This window comes from Lathamus discolor, chromosome 5, assembly GCF_037157495.1.
Source record: "Lathamus discolor isolate bLatDis1 chromosome 5, bLatDis1.hap1, whole genome shotgun sequence".
NCBI lineage: Eukaryota > Metazoa > Chordata > Aves > Psittaciformes > Psittacidae > Lathamus > Lathamus discolor.
In genome coordinates this window covers 81,367,958-81,387,746 of record NC_088888.1, presented here as the reverse complement: position 1 = coordinate 81,387,746, position 19,789 = coordinate 81,367,958, and the positions used below count along the sequence as shown (strand labels likewise).

At 40.5% G+C, this 19,789-nt stretch overlaps 1 protein-coding gene across 2 annotated transcripts in view; it reads right to left on the bottom strand.

Moving 5' to 3' along the window:
* The window catches only part of COL9A1 (collagen type IX alpha 1 chain), a 68,472-nt gene that overhangs the window by 32,690 nt on the left and 15,993 nt on the right, over positions 1-19,789 (bottom strand). Inside the window, exons 6-18 of one of the 2 annotated variants that reach the window (XM_065679153.1) lie at positions 16,490-16,567; positions 15,826-15,846; positions 14,689-14,763; positions 14,129-14,164; positions 13,957-14,019; positions 11,585-11,638; positions 10,775-10,810; positions 6,637-6,660; positions 6,280-6,333; positions 4,468-4,521; positions 1,428-1,460; positions 1,281-1,337; positions 404-457 (exon numbers count right to left, since the gene is read on the bottom strand). In XM_065679153.1, coding sequence (XP_065535225.1) covers positions 404-457; positions 1,281-1,337; positions 1,428-1,460; positions 4,468-4,521; positions 6,280-6,333; positions 6,637-6,660; positions 10,775-10,810; positions 11,585-11,638; positions 13,957-14,019; positions 14,129-14,164; positions 14,689-14,763; positions 15,826-15,846; positions 16,490-16,567 — 639 coding nt within the window. Of the gene's footprint in view, positions 1-403; positions 458-1,280; positions 1,338-1,427; positions 1,461-4,467; positions 4,522-6,279; positions 6,334-6,636; positions 6,661-10,774; positions 10,811-11,584; positions 11,639-13,956; positions 14,020-14,128; positions 14,165-14,688; positions 14,764-15,825; positions 15,847-15,883; positions 16,325-16,489; positions 16,568-19,789 lie in introns of those variants that run through there. The other variant, XM_065679154.1, reaches the window with a different exon arrangement.

Here is a 19,789-nt window from a genome sequence, read left to right as displayed (position 1 = left end):
CTATAATCTTTCCCGTCTCATTCTTCCTGTTGCTACTCATGTGTGCCATAAAACAATTTAAGGAGTTCTATATTTAAATATTTGGAAGATTACCAATTAATTTTTATTTTTTGCCATGATTTCCATAATAATTAAATTGAATGATCAAAATTAAAAGCATGAGAAGTGTGACCTTTGCATGATAATAAATATGGAGTACAGGTGAATAAAGAATAGAGATACACCTTTGGTTGCTCTGAAGCATTATGATACACAGTATCTCTTCATGCATTCTGGTAAAACAATTACAAGTTTTAACAAAATATAATACTGTTTTGAAGAAGAGGCTAACCTACTATTAGCTTGCTAAAACCAACAGTTTATCCTCTTCTTTTTTTTTTCTTTTTTTGTTGTTGTTCTTTACCTTATAACCTTGTCTTCCTGGTTCACCAGACTCTCCTTTTGAACCTTTTTGTCCCTACAATAAATGTAAAAAAAAAAACCAAAATAAATAAATAGGGATTATTAAAAATTAAAATACTGAGTTTTGCAGAACAAACAGGCTTCTCCGAACTAGACAAGGGCCCTAGTGACACGGTTTAGTGGTGGTCTTGGCAGTGCTGGGGGAACAGCTGGACTTGATCTTAAAGGTCTTTTCCAACCTGGTTGATTCTATGATTTCAAGGGAAATGAGCTGTACTTCTGTTCCCTTTGCAATCCCTATTCACCACCGCCTCCTTATCCACCTAGTTAACACAAGATATTAAGTACCATGTTCAAAAAGAGCTGCTCCTGAGTCTAACAAGGCTGGTTAGTATTTCTTTTTACGTTACCCCATTACAATTTCTTCAGGCCAACAGTTTTCCTAGAAACCAGCAAAGAATACATACAAAACCAAAATCTTAGATAAAATGAGATTCAAAAAATGTTCATTTCTATTTAGTATGTTATAGGTATCCGAGAAGGACAAAAAGAAGAAAAAAAGACTAAGGATTTGGTGGAATATTTACAATTTCTGGAGTTAGACTACAAATGGCCCAGAAAGTGAATGATCCAATCGTTCACATCCCCTAATCCCTTCACAGCCACACATAAATTTTACTCTGAAGATTACGGCAACAGCAAGAGATTTCAAAAATGAAAGGTTATTTTTGCAGTCAAGAGTGGAAACAACCCTGAGCATCCACATCGATGCAGTGTGGGGTTTTTTTAAATTAACAATGAACTACCCTTTTGTGAAGGCAGCAATTACCTTTCTTAGTGCTTTAAGCAGTAACTCTGTAAGGAACACTTTTGCTTACCTTCATGCCCATTAAGCCAGCATGTCCTGGGCGGCCAGGTGGACAAGCATTGGGACACTGGAAAAACATCCACATAGTTACTACCAAATAGGTTGAATAAGGTTGTCTAATGTTATTTAAATTAAAAAACATTAACAGCTGTCTTACCAACAGGTCACCATCTTGCAGACCAATTGTGCCCTAAATTAAATGAAATTAATCAAAGTCAGTAAAAAAGAAATAGGCAGACCTAACTCATTAGATAACATAGGCATTACACAAAACAGAAAATACTACTACACAGGATTTGGAGAAGGCTGAGGTTCTAAATGACTTCTTTGCCTCGGTCTTCCGTGGCAAAGGCTCTGACTGAACCACCCAAGTCTTACAAGGCAGACGCAGGGACTGTGAGAATGAAGACCTTGGGCCCACTGTAGGAGAGGATATGGTCCGAGATCATCTTAAAAATCTGAACGTGCACAAGTCCATGGGACCTGATGAAATCCATCCGCGGGTCCTGAAGGAGCTGGCGAATGAAGTTGCTAAGCCACTGGCCATCATATTTGAAAAATCATGGCAGTCAGGTGAAGTTCCCGACAACTGGAAAAAGAGAAATATAACCCCCATTTTCGAGAAGAGGAAAACGGAAGACCCAGGGAATTACAGACCAGTCAGTCTCACCTCTGTGCCTGGCAAAATTTTGGAGCACATTCTCCTGGAAGGCATGCTAAGGCACATGAAAAACAACAAGGTGCTTGGTGACAGCCAGCATGGCTTCACTAAGGGGAAATCCTGCCTGACCGTTTTGGTGGCCTTCTATGATGGGGCTACAGAACTGATGGACAAGGGTAAAGCAGTTGATGTCATCTACCTGGACTTGTGCAAAGCATTTGACACTGTCCCACACCACATCCTTCTCTCTAAATTGGAGAGATATCAATTTGATGAATGGACCACTCGGTGGATAAAGAACTGGCTGGATGGCCGCACACAAAGAGCTGTGGTCAATGGCTCGATGTCCGGCTGGAGACCAGTAATGAGTGGTGTCCCTCAGGGATCGGTGTTGGGACAGGTCTTGTTCAACATCTTTGTCGGTGACATGGACAGTGGGATTGAGTGAGCCCTCAGCAAGTTTGACGATGACACCAAGCTGTGTGGTCCAGTTGATACGCTGGAGGGAAAGGATGCCATCCAGAGGGACCTTGACATGCTTGTAAGGTGGGCTGATGCCAACCTTATGAAGTTCAACCATGACAAGTGCAAGGTCCTACACCTGGGTCGGAGCAATCCCAGGCACAGCTACAGGCTGGGCAAAGAAGAGATTCAGAGTGGCCCTGCAGAGAAGGACTTGGGGGTGCTGGTCAATGAGAAAACGAACATGAGCCAGCAGTGTGCGCTCACAGCCCAGAAAGCCAACTGTATCCTGGGCTGCATCAAAAGGAGCGTGACCAGCAGGTCAAAGGAGGTGATCCTGCCCCTCTACTCTGCTCTCCTGAGACCTCACCTGGAGTATTGTGTGCAGTTCTGGTGTCCTCAACATAAAAAGGACATGGAACTGTTGGAACAAGTCCAGAAGAGGGCCACGAGGATGATCAGGGGACTGGAGCACCTCCCGTATAAAGATAGGCTGAGAGAGTTGGGGCTGTTCAGCCTGGAGAAGAGAAGGCTGCGTGGAGACCTCATAGCAGCCTTCCAGTATCTGAAGGGGGGGCTATAGGGATGCTGGGGAGGGACTCTTCATTAGGGACTGTAGTGACAGGACAAGGGGTAATGGGTTAAAACTTAAACAGGGGAAGTTTAGATTGGATATAAGGAGGAAATTCTTTCCTGTTAGGGTGATGAGGCACTGGAATGGGTTGCCCAGGGAGGTTGTGAGTGCTCCATCCCTGGCGGTGTTCAAGGCCAGGTTGGATGAAGCCTTGTGTGGGATGGTTAATGTGAGGTGTCCCTGCCCATGGCAGGCGGGTTGGAACTAGATGATCTTGAGGTCCTTTCCAACCGTAACTATTCTATGATTCTACTACCTAAAGCTGGAATCAGAATTATAATCAAACAGAGGTTCTCCAACATGAAAAGCATCTACACTGTAGGATTTTACTGTAGGATTGCATGGACTTGAAAAATCCTGCCCTCTAACTTAAATCAACTTTTCTGAAAAAAGAAATACTTATTTTTGGCTTTTAAGCTACCTAAAACATTTTTTTTATTAAGTACAGAGCAAATATATCAAAACCCCACAACCTCCAACAGAACCCAAGACAATTTCTTTAAAAATTATAACTTCTACTTTTCCAACTTACTACCATTCAGCAAAAGATTAGATCTTTACAGAGAAAATAAGCTTCCAATAACACAAACATTGGTGGATGGGTGAGATATCTGCTGTTAACGGAATTGCAATAAACTAGAGATCAGTGTGCAGCGAAAGGGACTCTGTGTGGGGAAGGCCATTCCTCATATTAAGTCAGATACTTGACAGAAGCTAAAGGGAGGCTTATGAGGCACAAGAGGGAGAAATGTGATTTCACAGCAGCAGCTGGATTCTCTAAAACCCTCTGGGAAGAAGCACATTGTTGCACAGAGAAGCCCAGGGGAGTTTAAGGAATGAGCTGGTCTCAGTTTATACAGAGGGATTTAAAAAGGCCAAGAGGCTCAAAGAAGATAACCACTCCCCCAGAGGCAAAGCACTGGTGTAATGCTTTCTTCTATCCTTCACAAGTAGCAGGCCTGGTTGCAAGAAAGACATTAGAACTTAATCCACCTGGGAGCATATATTTCTGCCTCATGAGCCAAATACTAATTTTTTCTCCTAACAGAGAAAAATCTACCTCTGCTGAAGTAACACTGGTGATGACTAGCAAAGACTACCTTTACAGGGAGGTTTAAAACCTGTAAAAGCTACAGTTTAAGACCATTTGCAGAAATGGGAAGACATCATGGCAGAAGTTTCAGTTTGCATTTCAAACTATCTTTTATAACCACAAAGACTTGAAACTTGCTTTCTAAATGGAAGATCAAATATCGATATGATTAAATGAGCATATCTTAGGCTTTGAACACAAGCCTCTAGACATTATGAACTAATATAGCCTGCTGAAATCTTAAAATCCTAAGTCAGTATTCAGCTGTAAGACTTCAGGAGAAGTTTTTTTCAAGCAGCACCAATACATAACTCAGACATCAGTACATATTAAAGGCAATCACTTACCCGAGGACCTGGTGGTCCTGGTAGCCCTGGTGGCCCTCTTTTTCCTGGATCTCCCTAAGAAAGGGTAAAATAATTTTCTTGATTCATAGTAACAATGACAAGCAGCAGTTACATATTCATACTACACACCAACAGGGAGAAATTAAGTAGCTACAGAAGGACAGGCTCAGCAACCAATTAAAATATCAATCTACAACATAGCTCCCGAAGTAGAATGGGAAAAATAATATTTTTAGTAGAATAAGAGACATATTACAGAATAGGAACCACAAAAAACAAACAAACAAACAAACCACCAAAAACAAACAAACAAAAAATACAAAAAAACCCACACACAAAATGAGCAAAAACTCCACCAGTTTTCGGAGCTGAAACATCTGTCCGCAGGATCATCTGTGCACTCTTCTGTGTTTTAACTGCTAATTCAGATCTGAATTAAAAGAATTGAAAAGTGCCCAAAACTCAGAGAAGAAAAACCCCAGCCTTTTTCAGAGCCCAAGATGAATTTACCAAGTTAGAGTCTTCTGTTTGTGAAGTTTTGATGTCCAGTGTTTTCAGAAGTAAAGACAATGCAGAAACTCTGCCAACTATTTTCTCTGAATACTTTCAACTAAAATTAGTCTAATATTCTGAGAGAGGCACCTTTTAACTTACCACTGTCACTTCAATATTATTTTTGACATCTTAGTAAATCATAAATGAAATTAACAGGATGAATATAGAAAAATGATTCACTAGTTCTCTCAATGCATGAGCTGTAGAGCCATAGGTTTAAAAAGTGCTAAAAAAGAATATTTTTTTTTCCACACAATGTATAATTACATTGCGGGACACATTATCACAATGTGTTGTGGAGGCCTGTGATATAAATGGATTCAAAAAGGGACTGACTACATTAATGGATGATAGATTCATATATAGCTTATGAAAATGGCAGCACAGATGCAATTACTGATGCAGGCAGTCTCTGAACTGCCAACTGCCAGAATGTGGGAAAGTACGACAGAAAAATGTCATTTTACAAATTGCCTGTACACTTCCCTAGGTATCTATTATTGCCCTTGCTATAGAAAAGACAGTGAGCTAGATGGATCATCTGAAGCAAATTGTCATTTTTTAATATTCTTTTTTATATTCATTTATATGAGTACAATACACAGGGAGAAGTATGCATTAAGAAGTTGGCTCATTAAATAACATATTAATGCTATTTCAGATTTCAATTAGAAAATTAACAGTTGGTTTCAATATATACTTTCCTTGGTAAAGTACGGAGTCAAAATATGACAGTGTGCTAAAACTGAATACAAAGTTTAGCATTAAAGTCAGTAGAGGGAGTCACACTTAAAATGAGAATAAGAAGAAAGACTAAATTACTATGTTCGCTCATATGCAAGTGGAAAACAGAAATAGTGCAGTCACGTACCATAATGTATAGGTGAGAAGAGAGGAGTAAAGCCAAAGGTCTGCATGTAATGTTAAGTTTTACATTTGCTGTATTTCTGGCAGGTTAGCTTTTTGATTTTAGTTTTTCATGGACAGTAAGAAGAGTATGGAACACTACACAAAACATTTAATTCTAATCAAATGGGTGGGCCTTTGTGCTGTTAATTGTTCCTGATTTCTGATGAGCTTCAAACACAACCTTTCCTCTACAGGTATCACTGTCGAAGAAAAAGTATGTTTTCATGTGCTGTTATTACCCAAATAGTGTTTAGACAGCACAGTAACTACTTTTTTTTTTTTTCCCCCTAGAATTACCTTCTACCAATTGAAGAAAGCTACATTTTTAGCAAACATAGTAGTACTTACAGGTGGACCAGCACGACCTACTTCCCCAGGAAGTCCTGCTGCACCAGCTGGGCCCTGTAACAGCCAAGTTACAGTACTTTTAAACCATACAATACCTCTATAACAAGCATCCAAGGAGTAAGAACATGCAATTCTCCCAAACAACAAACTATAGCTGCAGACACCAGAATTCTTGCCCCACATAAGTAAGCAACCTCAGTAGTAGCAGGAGGGGTCATACATAATAAATACAGAACATCAGGATGAAAACAGTCTTTTTTTTCACTGAATTACTTTTTATTACATTATATAGCTTTATTGAATATTTAAAAAGATTCATTCAACAGTATATTTATAAATTGTAAAAATTGTACTTACGGGTGGTCCGAGAAGACCCTTGCCCTGTGAAATGCAAAAAATTGTCAGAAATGTGGGTAAGGTTCCACATCTAGTCGAGTTGTTTGCCAAGATCAGAGTATTTGGGATAAAAAGGTACAAAAATACCCTGATGTTTGATTCTGCAAAATCATTTTGGAAGCTTGCTTAAGTAATGTTAAATATCAATTTTCTTATTAGGTAATCAATGTAGAAGAAAAAACAGATTATTAAATTGTCTTGTAGCACCATTTATTTACACATATTTACAAACACATATACTTTCACAAAAAAATAAAGACATCAAAATGTTTGGGTTCAGCTAATTCTTAAGTACCATGATATCATCTATGCTATAATAATTTCCTTGTAACAGTGCATTTAAATTGATAATAAGAGACTTCTTTTTTCTGCCAGTGTTTCCCTGAGGTCTGAATCCATTAAAGTCATTCTTTCTGGTCATCAGAAAGAACACCTAACTACTCCTCTTTACATTTTCCATCAGTACTCTGAACCATTTAAATGAGAAGTGTCCAAGATACAAATGTGTTTCTGCCTCTTTGTACAATACACTCTCTCCAAGAAAACAGATCCTGCAGTCTTGCATTACTAAAGTAAATGGATGACTTCAAGAACAGTGTCAATGATGTGTATGAAACACTGGCACATAAAATCACAAACATACTTATTATATATCACATCTCCTGAAAATCTAAAGTGCCTGGGCTGAGTTTAAAAGCCATAGAGTATCATACCATGATTGTATCTGCAAGGTTGTCCTTAGAAAACTTGGTATAACACAGGGAAAATGTCAAGCATTAATCAAAGTAATTCCATTTTAACTATATAATACACAGCATAAACTTTTTCACCTTGCATAACCTACACAATTCCTTTGCTATTACTTAACACTCTCTTGCTGCAATTCATTATAATATATGTGGCTAGAATTGAATACACAAATCAAAATTTCACTACATCATGTATTTGATATGACAATATTACCTGTCCCCAAAAAAAGGAAACCAAATACTTGCAGGTTCTTATTGGAGTACCCCTTGCTAACATGTCCCAACAGTGACAGGGAAAGTTGGCAATGCCCAGAGAAGCAGCTACAGATACTGTGCCCAGCCCAGTACATGTAGATAGTACACAGGTCCAGGAGAAGCCAGACCCCTCTGCCCACTCCATTGCATCTCCTCACCCTCCTAATTATGACTCCAAGAAGCAGGGGCTGTCCCCCAGCAATGCATGCCACCCCCTTACCCAGCTACTCCACCCTTCTGGGCATGAACTCCCTGCAAGCAAACTAGATTCCAAAGTTGAGAGCTCCAGGGCCATCAGCCAGTAAGGACCTACACAGAGACTGTGTTCCTGCCTCTGTGTCCTACAATGAAAGCCTCTCTACGCAGCCTGGGACTGCAGCATTTCATCCCCAGCTGCCTGATGCCTGCTTTGGAGGTGCTTATCTGACCCATGGAGCACATGGAGTGCACAGGCATGGGCAGTAATCCACAGTCTGTAATCACCTGGTTCAGAGACACTTATCCTGTAGATCTGGTAAGTACCTCCCATTGTCAACACAGACCTTCTGCCATCCACCTAAGAGTCACTTGTACGTATACTCAGGGCTGGAAGCTGCGCTTTAGTAGACCTTAAGATACTTTCGATTTCTCTATCACTAAACACAAACAATCCTGCCCATATGCCGGATTTGGAAAACACTACCAATATATCAGCTAATAGAAAAGTTTGAGGCAATTTAACAGAGAGAATGGACTGAAGGGTGCAATACATGCACTGAATGTAGCAGTCCCAGGTCCATTTACTGGGGCCAGATCAGAGGCATTGGTTTATTTGGTGGTAAATTACTTGAATTAATCAGAAGTATTCTATCAGTTTTGTAGCCCTGTCATTTGAGAGGCTATCCACAATAGAGATGAGACATAGAAAATAAATTAAAACCGAATGATGAAGCAGATAGAAATGGAGGAAATCTAAAGGAAAAAACAATAACTTAAGATCACCAGGTTGCATTCTGGGGAAGAAAGGGTGACATAAGCAGAAAAGCAAATGCTGTATATAAAATTTTATATACTTAATATTCTTTCTTTCAGTTACCCTGAAGTCTTAACCTGGCCAATAAATTCCACTGGATGAGCTTGAAAACAGCCATAATAATTTAAAACTGATTAATGTACTAAACTTAACAGCTCCACTACTTCATGCTTGTAGTAAGAGCTTCTCAGGAAGTTTCTGAATCTGAGAATTAGAACCACCACACTCCAGCACTACTTTTTTTTTTTTCCTTTTGTTTTTAATTAGGTTTCATTACTCCAAGTTTAATCAGAGTAAAGATGAGATGATGAGTGTTGGCTATTTTGAGAAACTTCTACAAACTGCTCTATTTCTTCAGCTGCTTAAAGCAATTCATCAAAAGTAAAGCCTGTATAAGTGGAATTTCCCCAAGAGATTATTTTGAGTGTTAATATTTCCATATGGATTCAGCACGTACAGGTTAACAACCATAGAGCTACAAAATCAAACACTACGCTTCTTCCTGAAGTGTGAGGTCTGAAGATTAACCTTAACCTCAATAATTACAAGGGTAATGACACAACGTGACTAAGAATACCCTCTTCTAAACTAAGATCAACCTTCTTTATGTACATTTTATATACCCAGTTTTTCTTAGGGCTTTTAATTTATTTATTCTCACATTAGGCTGTTAATGGTGAGGTAGAATCACGTACATTTTTGCCAAGTCAGTTTTTATCTCAGTTGGCAGACTAAACTACTACAGTACTTTAAAACAGTATTTCAGTAATTCAGTTTTAATTCCCCATTTTTTCCTCTCCCATAGTAGTCCTTCTCACATACAATTTTTTCCATATCACCTAAGTAACACATCTGATAGACTTCAGCCGTCTCTTCGTTCCAGCTGAACATTTTAAAATGCATTGCAAACAACACAAATTATTTCCCTGTCTACTTGACAACAAAAAAAATGAAAACAAAATGACAACAAAAAAATAAATGCACAAAAAAACAGAATCGCCTAACAGAAGAATTTTGGGCTTTCAGTGTACCTAGAACCCACCTCAGTTCTGCTATTTTCTGTAAACTTAGCTTACATATTGTCTACAAATTGAGCAGACATATAAAGTATTACCCATTTCCAGATAAGAAACTGCATCCATGAAAATTAAACACAAATGCCCACATAGAAGAAATTAGTTTAAGTCTGAACACGATAATAATGTAACATCTTCAACATTAACAGTTCCTCTCTGGCCAAATATCAAAGTGATTGTTTATTATAAATTTAATGAAAGTTAATGGGAAAGGGTCAAAAATACAAGGATACAGCTGAAGATATAGAATTTCATAGCAAGGACTGCTATATCAGCATACAATACCTCTTCTATTTAATTCAAATAATTTCTCCACAATTAACCTAAATTTTAATTAAACTTTAATTATGTGCAACCCTACTACAATGCCATGCCAGTCATCTTGTTCTATTACTCATTTTTCTTGAGGTTCTTCCTGATTTCCTATATAATCTGTTTCTACATGCCAACCATCACTCACTTCTTCAACCCTGCAAAACTCCTAAACTTCACTATTATTTTCAGCTCCTAAAGATGCATGTTAAATCCATCTGCATGCCAACTAGAACAGTACTCTTCACATGTCCTTTCTCATATTTTCTCTTGTTTTCATATGAAACATCATATGGGAAGTCCCATACAGCACTTGAGCTTCAGTGATCCATTTAAATAAATGGAAAGGAGCAGAAATATTAAAGTAATTTATGTAAATAAAACATGGGCCTCCATCTCTATGCATTTTCATAAAGAGATGAAAAACAATGGCATGTGTCCAAAACTTGTGACCACATCACCCACGTTGCTTTCTTTTCCACAGCATACAAACCAAACAAAGCCCTTCAGTAATATATGCAAACCTTGATATAAGGACAAAAAGATTCTTTAATGTACTACTGTAATAACTCATGAGTTTTTTGAAACCTCAGAAATAGTTTCTGGCTTTTCTTCACTACATTTAATTGTAAGAAACCTTCATATTGATACTTAAGGTCTAAAAAGCCTCTTCATATAGTAAATGTATTACTTACTGGAAGTCCACGAGAACCTGGCAGTCCTGGCTCACCCTTCAAAAGATAAAAAATGAGTTTTTCAAGAAATATTAGCATTAATTTTTATTAACAATATACAGGGAGATGCTTTCACCTTTAGGAGGGTACCATTTACTGGACATACTCTGCAAGTATTATTCACTTCATTAACGTTATTCTGGTTTCAGTGAGACTTGATTAAAAGGAAAGACTTCCTCAATATTAAAAAGATACAGCCTCAGACCTTTTTTCCACCAAAAAAAAAAAAAAAATCAAAAATGCTGGTTACTCTGACTTCTGATGTATACTTCCTTTATTTGGTTGCTAATGAAGTCAGGTGTCACTGTACTGGTTCCCACTGCATATTACTATGATATCTCCACATTACTATGCACCATCCCTGAAAGTGTTCAAGGCCAGGCTGGACGGAGCTTTGAGCAACCTGATCTAGTGGAAGGTGTCCCTGCCCATGGCAGGGGGGCTGGAATTAGATGATCTTTATGCTCCCTTCCAATCCAAACCATCGTATGACTCTATGAATCTATGACATAATTACAATACAAGATGGAAAGAGCTTCACCATTACTGAAGATGCTCAACCTTAATATCATCAATGTAGCACCACCATTCCTTACTCCAGGCTGGGGGAATGGAAACTGCTTTTTATTGCATGAAAAGGCCCAAATGGGTCTCTATGCTATAGCTGGTTTAATACTGAAGGAAAGGCTGCAGCACCTCGTTAATTGAATAGAGACAAACAAAAATCCTGTTTTAAAAATGCTGTCATTTCGTACCTAATTTTGTTCTTACCTTCTGTCCTTTTGGTCCTGTGGCTCCACGTGAGCCATCAGGTCCTGTGAATCCCTTTGGAAGTAACATACACAATATTAATGCAAAAGTTACATGGTTTTCTTAATCACATCTGAAAACACCCTAAAACACAGAACAATGAAGCTATTAAGTAAGTAATTATGGGAGACTTACAATTCAAATGCTTATTTACACATACAGATAGAACTGTCCAAGTTCAAAGTACTAGCTTCAGGTGGCAACCATCAGTCACTGCCTGTGATCCATCCTTCAAAAGTTATTCAGTTAAATCTCAATGAAACTAAACATTTGATCTCACATGATCTTATTTCCTCTCAGTGTTTATTGACAAAAACGTCAACAAAGCTGCTGGGCTGTATTTGAGGTTAGTCCTTGAACCACACTTGTCTATCTGACTAAAAATGAAAAGCAACCATGATACTATAACGATGAATTCATTTGGAATTCTTTTGTTTTCTTTTGTTTCCAAGTTTTTTAATCAGCTTATATGCTTAGAAATTTCCAGAATGCCATTAAAATAAAAATATATAAATAAATAAATAAAAACAAAACCTTGCTTTTACATTTTTCCAATGCTTTTATATTTTGGTATACTTCCAGCAATTCAGTGTTCACAAAGGGATGTTTTCTCTCATAATTTGCTTTCAAATGCTTACACGATCATTATGGGCAATTACTTTACAGAAGCTTTATTGAGTCTATTAAACCTGACACAGAAATAATTTGTGAAAGGGAGATTTAAAAAGTCAGAACTGCCTCACCAATTAAACGTGGAATTATAAATCTAAAACCCCAGTTAAAAGTTTCATGCACAACAGGAATAGAATAAGGTCCTGTCTTTTGTCTTCAGGTGAAAATAAAAAAGGTTTATCATCTCAGAACACAGTATTCTAGTATTATAGTTCCACTCATCCACCAATATGAGGGAATATGCAAATGCAAATAAATATCAAAAGCTTAGCCGAGTTTAAAATGTTCTGTATTACCAGCAAATCCAGCAAGGAAGACAAAACTATGCCTCAAGTGAAATTAGAAGAGGCAATGATTTTTAAAGAACTACTTATGGGGTTTTGATAAGTACAAATGGGTTGTGGTCCTGTGGTGTTCTCAGGGAAAAAAATGCAGTGCTATGAGCTATCATTCATGGCAAGCCCATTTCCTCTTACAGATGTGAAATTTGAGCTGTTTAACTAAAGACTACTTCAGCTCCGTGTCCATTACATTTCTTTTCAAAAGCAAATTAAAATTTAACTGCTAGCAGTATTGCAGTCTTCAATAAATACTAGGCCTTTTTCATCTATAATTTACAATATTATATAATAGTTTGTCATATATAATTTTTTTTTCATATTTAAAATTATACAAGTATTCTACCACTTATGTAAATTAAACGGAAGCTTTCGTACTTCCTGGCATAAGATCTAAGCACTAATGCTACAATCCCACCTGATAGCAAGAAACGCTTTCAAACATTGCCCTTGAAGGAAAAATTAACACTTTCCCAAAACTTTATAAAGGTGCTTTTAGCATCACTAATTTATTCAAGTGACACAACCTAACAGGCCATCAACACTAGCTGATGTTGAAACTTTATATTATTTTCCTCAGAGAAAGGAAGGTAACACCAGCAGGTACGGGCTCTGCAGCGACAAGTCTGGGAGGCTGGTTTGTTGGGGTTCATTTAGTAACACTTTACTGTAACATCAGACCTATAGGGCTGATCCGATTGTTTTGGGGGTGGTTTTCTTCCTATTATCCTCCATTGCATGGAATGAGGCCTCAAACACTAACCCCAGCCGCTGCACACGACCCCCTCAGGCACTGTACCCCGCCTGCCCGGTGCCCACAGGCCGGCCCGCCCTGCCGACCCGCGGGGTGACTGTCACAGAGCAGCGACAGGCGCCCAGTGCTGGCCTGCTCAGGGCGGCGGGCCTCCCTCCGCCTCAGGGCCGGCCCGCTCTCTGCCGCGCCGCTGGTGCCCTCGGCAGCCGCGGACCCTCCTGCCCAGGCGAGAGCTTGGATCCTTCTCTCGCCATTGGTGCCCTGCTTTTTCTGACCCCATCGCCTCCTCCCGGCAGCATAGCTGCCAGCGCCCTCTCCAGGGCAGAGTGGCAGCACCCAACAGACCTCGCCCTGTTCCTCAGCTGCCGCCATGGCCACCCTCAGAACAGCTGTCCCGAGTTCTGACGTCTTTCGGTTTAAAAGAAAGCTCTTCTCTCACACACACACCGTTGGCACTCACAGGCAGCTGTGAGGAAGCCAGAGACCTCAAAAGATGCTTCTACAGAACCAGACTAAAACCAAGTATTTTTTTAAATAAAAAAATAATCCAGAAAACCAAATGTACTCACATCAGCTCCCGGCTCTCCAGGCAGGCCAGGGGATCCTGGTTTACCTGCATCCCCCTCCGGACCCTTCAGGATTTAAATGAACAGTTAAGCGTGTTTCAGAGACAAAAGCAGAAATAAAACTCAAAGCCTCTTCTCTCACAGGAGCAAGTGCAAAGTAGCTGAAATTACTTACCGGTGGACCAGGGGGGCCATTTGGACCTCTCTCCCCCTAACAACATATGAAAAGGAAGATATTAATCAGAGCTACCACTGATTGTCAGATTATCAGGAATAATCCCAAATGGATACTTTTTGTAAGAAGTTAATATTAAATCCATGTGATCTCTATTATAGACTAACAGAAATAGTCACAGAAATTTCTAACGGGAACTGAGTGAAAATACACTGCAGCTCCTATGAGGAATAATAGGACGAATCCTCATCACACTTTAGTATGAGTGATACTACGTAATCCCTTTTGAGATTAGAATTATAACCCCCCTACACCCCATTTAAGGCAAATAACCATAGCATATGATGCCGCTTACATAAAATAAGTAATCCTGTATTTTCCATATCAGCAATAATCTGAAAGGCCACCTTCTCCTGCCACCCCCGCCCGCTATGGAGTATGAGATCCATTTGCACATATCGCATGTCAAATTCCTCAGGGTCAAATGCTGACAGTGAAGACAGTGCAGGTACACCTTGAGGCATTTCCCGTTTCCTAGGCAGGGCATGGGAGACACTTACATCAATGCCATCAATACCCGGAACTCCTGGTGGCCCTGGTGGACCCGGGGGGCCTGGTGGACCAGGGAGACCTCTCTGACAAGGAATAAAAAGGAGCAATTAAAGCCTTGCAAAGCCATGAGAGCCAGTCTGGGTGCACTGGCACAACAGAAAACAGCTTCTATGGGTTAGTCAGGGGGTCACAGATGTGATGAGTTGCCGTGTCCTCACTCCATGGACATCAGGACACACAGGCCCTGTATCCCATCTCAGCTGTTGCTGTGATGACCAGCAATGCTCCCCTCATGGGATGAGTTGTTAAACCCCCCTTCCTAGTGCCAGCCACCCTCCTGCACCCCACAATGTTGGCAGGGCAAGGCAAGGGGGACTTAAGTCCCTCATCCAGCAGGATCCAAATGCCATATGGTAATGACAGGGTAACCGGAACAGAGTGATCTTTGAGGATCAGACAGTGAAATTCACTGAGCTACTCTAATTACTCATGCAGCCAGCACAAAGGATACAGTCTTCCTAAGAGCTGGTAAAAACTTAAAACAACCCTTTCCCTCCTTCCCTGGCATGCTCAGCAGTTTCCCCTGGTTCCTCAGGGTTACATTAGCATCTACAGAGACGCTTTCTCAAAGCATCAGCCTCCCACGGGGGAGGCGGCAGGCGCCACCAGCCTGTGGAAACCTAGCGAAAGGCTTTTACAGGTCTCCACACCTATAATGGGGGGCTCTGTTCTCCTCGGAGTAAGCTCCGGCCATAGCCCCACAACGGTGCTCTGTGAGCAGAAGGCTGGCCCGGGCCCTTCTGCTGGGCAAAGGCCACTGGCTACACACAGTGCTGCTGCACTGGACACCTTTCCTCTGCACACCAGTCTTCCCAGTAATAATCCAGCCAGTTGTAGATGGAGCTCAAGCCCAGCCATGTCACCAGGTGAGGCCCACCAGGTAGCACCATGAAGGCACACACATGGCACCCACTGCCTTGCGGTCAATCTGCCTTTACCAGCACCATGTCAGGGGCAGCTAACAGATACCATGGGAGAGAAAACCCTCCAGCAGGTCAGTGGCAGGGCATGACAAAGTGCATTTAGCCTCTCTTCGCCCACATCTCTTCCCTGAGCATGGAACACCATCCCTTCCTCACACTTACCTCGATTACCGTCTGGCTTATCTGCAAGAGAGAAAACCAGAGTCAAAGTCAAACTTACTTGAGCTAGGCAGAGGCAAACTTGCAGGAAAAGCCCCAGAGGCAAGAGGCCCCGCAGAGCCATGGCAGCGGAGCAGCTGCTAGGGCCAGCGGCGGAAAGGTGAACCCTGCGGCAGCCCCTCACGGCCGCCCGCTATCGCCTCGGGGAGGGTCGCAGGGATTGGAGGAAGACTGAAGGCTGGGGAGGGGAGGACTGAATGCTGGCAGCACATTAACCCTTTGCCCCGCTGCTGTTGCTTTGGGCACCGACCCTCACCGTCCCCCGCCCCTTGCCACGGGTTTCATGCCGTCAGGCTCCCCACTAAAGCGGCAGCTGCGGAAATCCCTCCCGTCTGCAAGGCACCACTTTCAGAAGTCTCCCGCAGGAGAGGGGCTGAGGAAAGTAAGTCACGGAAGGGTTAAAATGAGGCTGCTGCAGCTCGGAGCCGGATTTCCAAAGTCACCAAATTCCAGGCAGGTATGGTAAAAAACAGGCATCTCGGGCCAGAAATGGGAAGAGAAACTAGGGCTTCTGTGAGCTGCATCGGCAGACAGGGACTCGGTGGCAGCCGGGCGGCGGGCAGGGCAGGGCAGGGCAGGGCAGGGCAGGGCAGGGCGCGGCGCTCACCCGGGCCGGCAGCTCGCCGCAGCCTTCGCGGTGGGGTCGCAGGGGGTCGCAGTGAATCACCATCCATTGGATTTCGAACTAGCAAAGGAGATAAAGATGACGTTAATTTGGGTAAGGGGGGCACACTGGCCAAGGGTGTAATAGGAGGGACACTGATCGGGTGACGGAATGTTTCAAAAAGCAGGCATTTAGTGATAATAGCTACGGGTGACTCTAAGAGCTCAGTCCAGAGCAGTGCATCACCCTGCATTCCCCCACCCTTACCTGTGGAGGCCTTTTAAAGAAGGGCATAAACTCGCGGAAGGATTTAAAGAGAAGGAGAGATTTGTCAGGTGTCATTTTTTACATGTTTTTTGTAACCACAGGCATTTTTTCCTCGTGCTGTGCGGTGGTTTTATTAGACACACAGAAAGATTTTTCTCTGACAGTTGTGTCCACGAAGAATGACAGGCCTGAGATCAGAAATGTGGTACAGCATGAGAAGTTCAAAAAACAGGATCATATGCACATTGGCAACAGCCTGCAGCTGACTAATATACATCTGTGAAATTCCACATCTTTGAACTTTTGTATTTGCACTGGAAAATGACAGAGGATTAAGGCAACCCTCTTCTTGTAAAACTGCAACACAAACTGCAATCCAAACTTGCTTGATGTGCTATATAGATTAGAAAACATGCCCTCTGCTGAAAGGTACTGAATAGCTCAAGCATACAGCTTCAGCAGTATATCTGTTGGCATATAATGCATCATATGGAATTCTAAGTACCAGAAGCATATTAAATTGTACATATTAAATTGTATATATTTATTGTATCTAAGTTTAAAAGTCTTGGATTGTTCTCCCTTCCCATCACACATAGTATTATCTTAGATTACGAACCACTAATGAGTGCTTTTTCCAGAGGTTTCCCAGTTTGATGACAAAATTTTGAGGCTCCTATTCCTTTCTTTTCATTATAGATGGCTGAGGACTTTGGAGGAAAGATGGATAGGGGGGTATTTTCTTGTTACAACATAAAACCCTGGTATGGAAAAGACTGATTTCACTTCTTATTTCTTTCCTGCTCTGAGTCTTTCCTCTTATTCTATTGAGCTAAACTAGCTCCCCACAATCCCTCCCACAATATAATGTCTTTGTGCTTCCTCACTGCTTTTTGTGCAGAAGGCAGACTGTCATTCTCTCCCACCACCATCCTTACGCTGATGTAGTTGCATACTGACTGCTAGAGCTAATAAGTGCTTTGAGTCTGAAGTCCTTTAAGATCTCTGCAAGACACCCACATATCCACAAGTTGCTTTTCTGACTTTTTTCTTTTGCTTTCCCCTTCACCACTGCAGTGCTGCCACTCCTGAAGTCCTCATTATCGCATCTCTACTGTTCTGTTTACTTTGCAGTCATCACAGTTTCCAGAGTGCTGAGACTAGGGCACAAAAGAGGCAGCACCCTAGTTTCTTTTACTTGTTATCTGACACCACTAGCCTTGTGTCTATTCTCTACCTCCTTTATCTAATTCTCATTTTAAAACTTTTCCCAGTCCTTAGTACTAGGTAACTGAATGTCATCATATACATATAAAAGAACTGAATGTTTACTATAATTTAATACTACAAGGCAGCCATACAATAGTAAAAATAAGAGGGTATCTGGAATCTGAAGATGAGAATCCTTAAAGGGGCATAAAAATGAGATCAAATGATACCTATATGATAATTTATTTCATATTGTACAACTAGGTTCTGAGTCTCTACAATATTCACTTCTGAAGCTTACTAGCAGAGGGAAAGAGGTCAATAATTGGCTCTAAAGCAGTTTGTAATCTATTTCTGATTTAAATAAACTAATTTAAATTAAGATATACTTGGTTTTAAGTGAAGAATTTCTACTTTTTCAGTCTGCGTGTTTAATATAAAATTAAAATTATGTTAAATAATATTAAAATTTATAACTCATCCATTCAGTAGTTAGGAAATGTTGTAATTGAGGTTGCCTGTACAAATTTAATCTGTATGTAGTCTGAAATTCTGTAATTCCACACTCTTTCCCTAGAATAATCCCTCATTTACAAGACAGAATAAGCAAGGCTGTGGAAATGATTCCCATACTGCAGAAACTGTAAATTTGGAAGTAAATGGGGCAAAAGGTGGTAAATAAAAAGAAAAAAAAAATGGCTTTGTGGAAAAGGCAGGCAGATGCCACTGAATGAGACTACTTTTGCCTCATAATTCTTCTAAGAGTGCTGACAAAATATCTGACTCAGAATAGCCACAGTGGAGAATATTCTCCACTAGAGAATACTTTCCACTAGGGAATATTCTGCCTGGGGCTGGGGGAAGGAATTGGATGCCTGAAATAAAGCATCTGGGTATAGGTTATGTAAAAAGGCTGATTGGTAACAACTGTAACTGAAATCAATTGTCTTAATCTGTACTTTCAACTTAAAACATGGTACAAAATCTGTAAAGACTGAAAAAATTACCTTTAAGGTATACCACCAACAGCCGTTATCTGCATCAGCACATTCTGGCTTTTTATGTACATAAACATTACCTCTTTTTTGTCTTGTGTGTGTGTGTCTAGTTTTGGTTTCTATACTAAGGTGAGAAAGATTTGAGATGATCGAATGCTAATGACTGAGTTGTGTTAGACTTTGATGCATGACTGTCCAAGTGCCAATATCTGTGTCTTAAGAGAATACTTTTTTAAGTTTAATCCCAGTTTTTCAACTTTGAACATAAAGAGGTTCACCTATTAATATGATGTGATTGCTTGCTGCAGTGGGAACTTGACTCACTGAGTCAGGAAATGCTTTTAGTGTCTCATGTTTTCTTCCAGTGCTCTTCAATGCCCAATCACTTTGTTTTGTTCAAGATGGAACTTGAGCGGTGAGCATTAAGGCCTGATACTTTCATGAGTCTGACACACAAAGAAAGTCAGAATAAATGAAGCAGTCATCCGACACAGAAAAAAAATACCTATCATCATTTACAAAACGCTGTAGCACAATGTGAAATGTTAAAGGAGTTGAAATATTTTGTAAATGCAGCTTTGACATTTCTTAGTTCACAGTTGCTTAGTCAGACAGCATTATTTTTTTAAAAAATAAACTGTGGTTGCTCTGTAATGCTTTTGCTTAGAGCTTTTGTCACTGTTTTGAGGCTATATAAAGCAAAAATTGAGATAAAACCTGTCTGACTTTTTTAAAAAGAGAAATAAAACTTTTTTGTTGGCAAGATACTAAAAAGTGTGACTGCCCTCCCATTGATTTAGGAGAGGTGAGAGAAGGGCAAATATTCCCT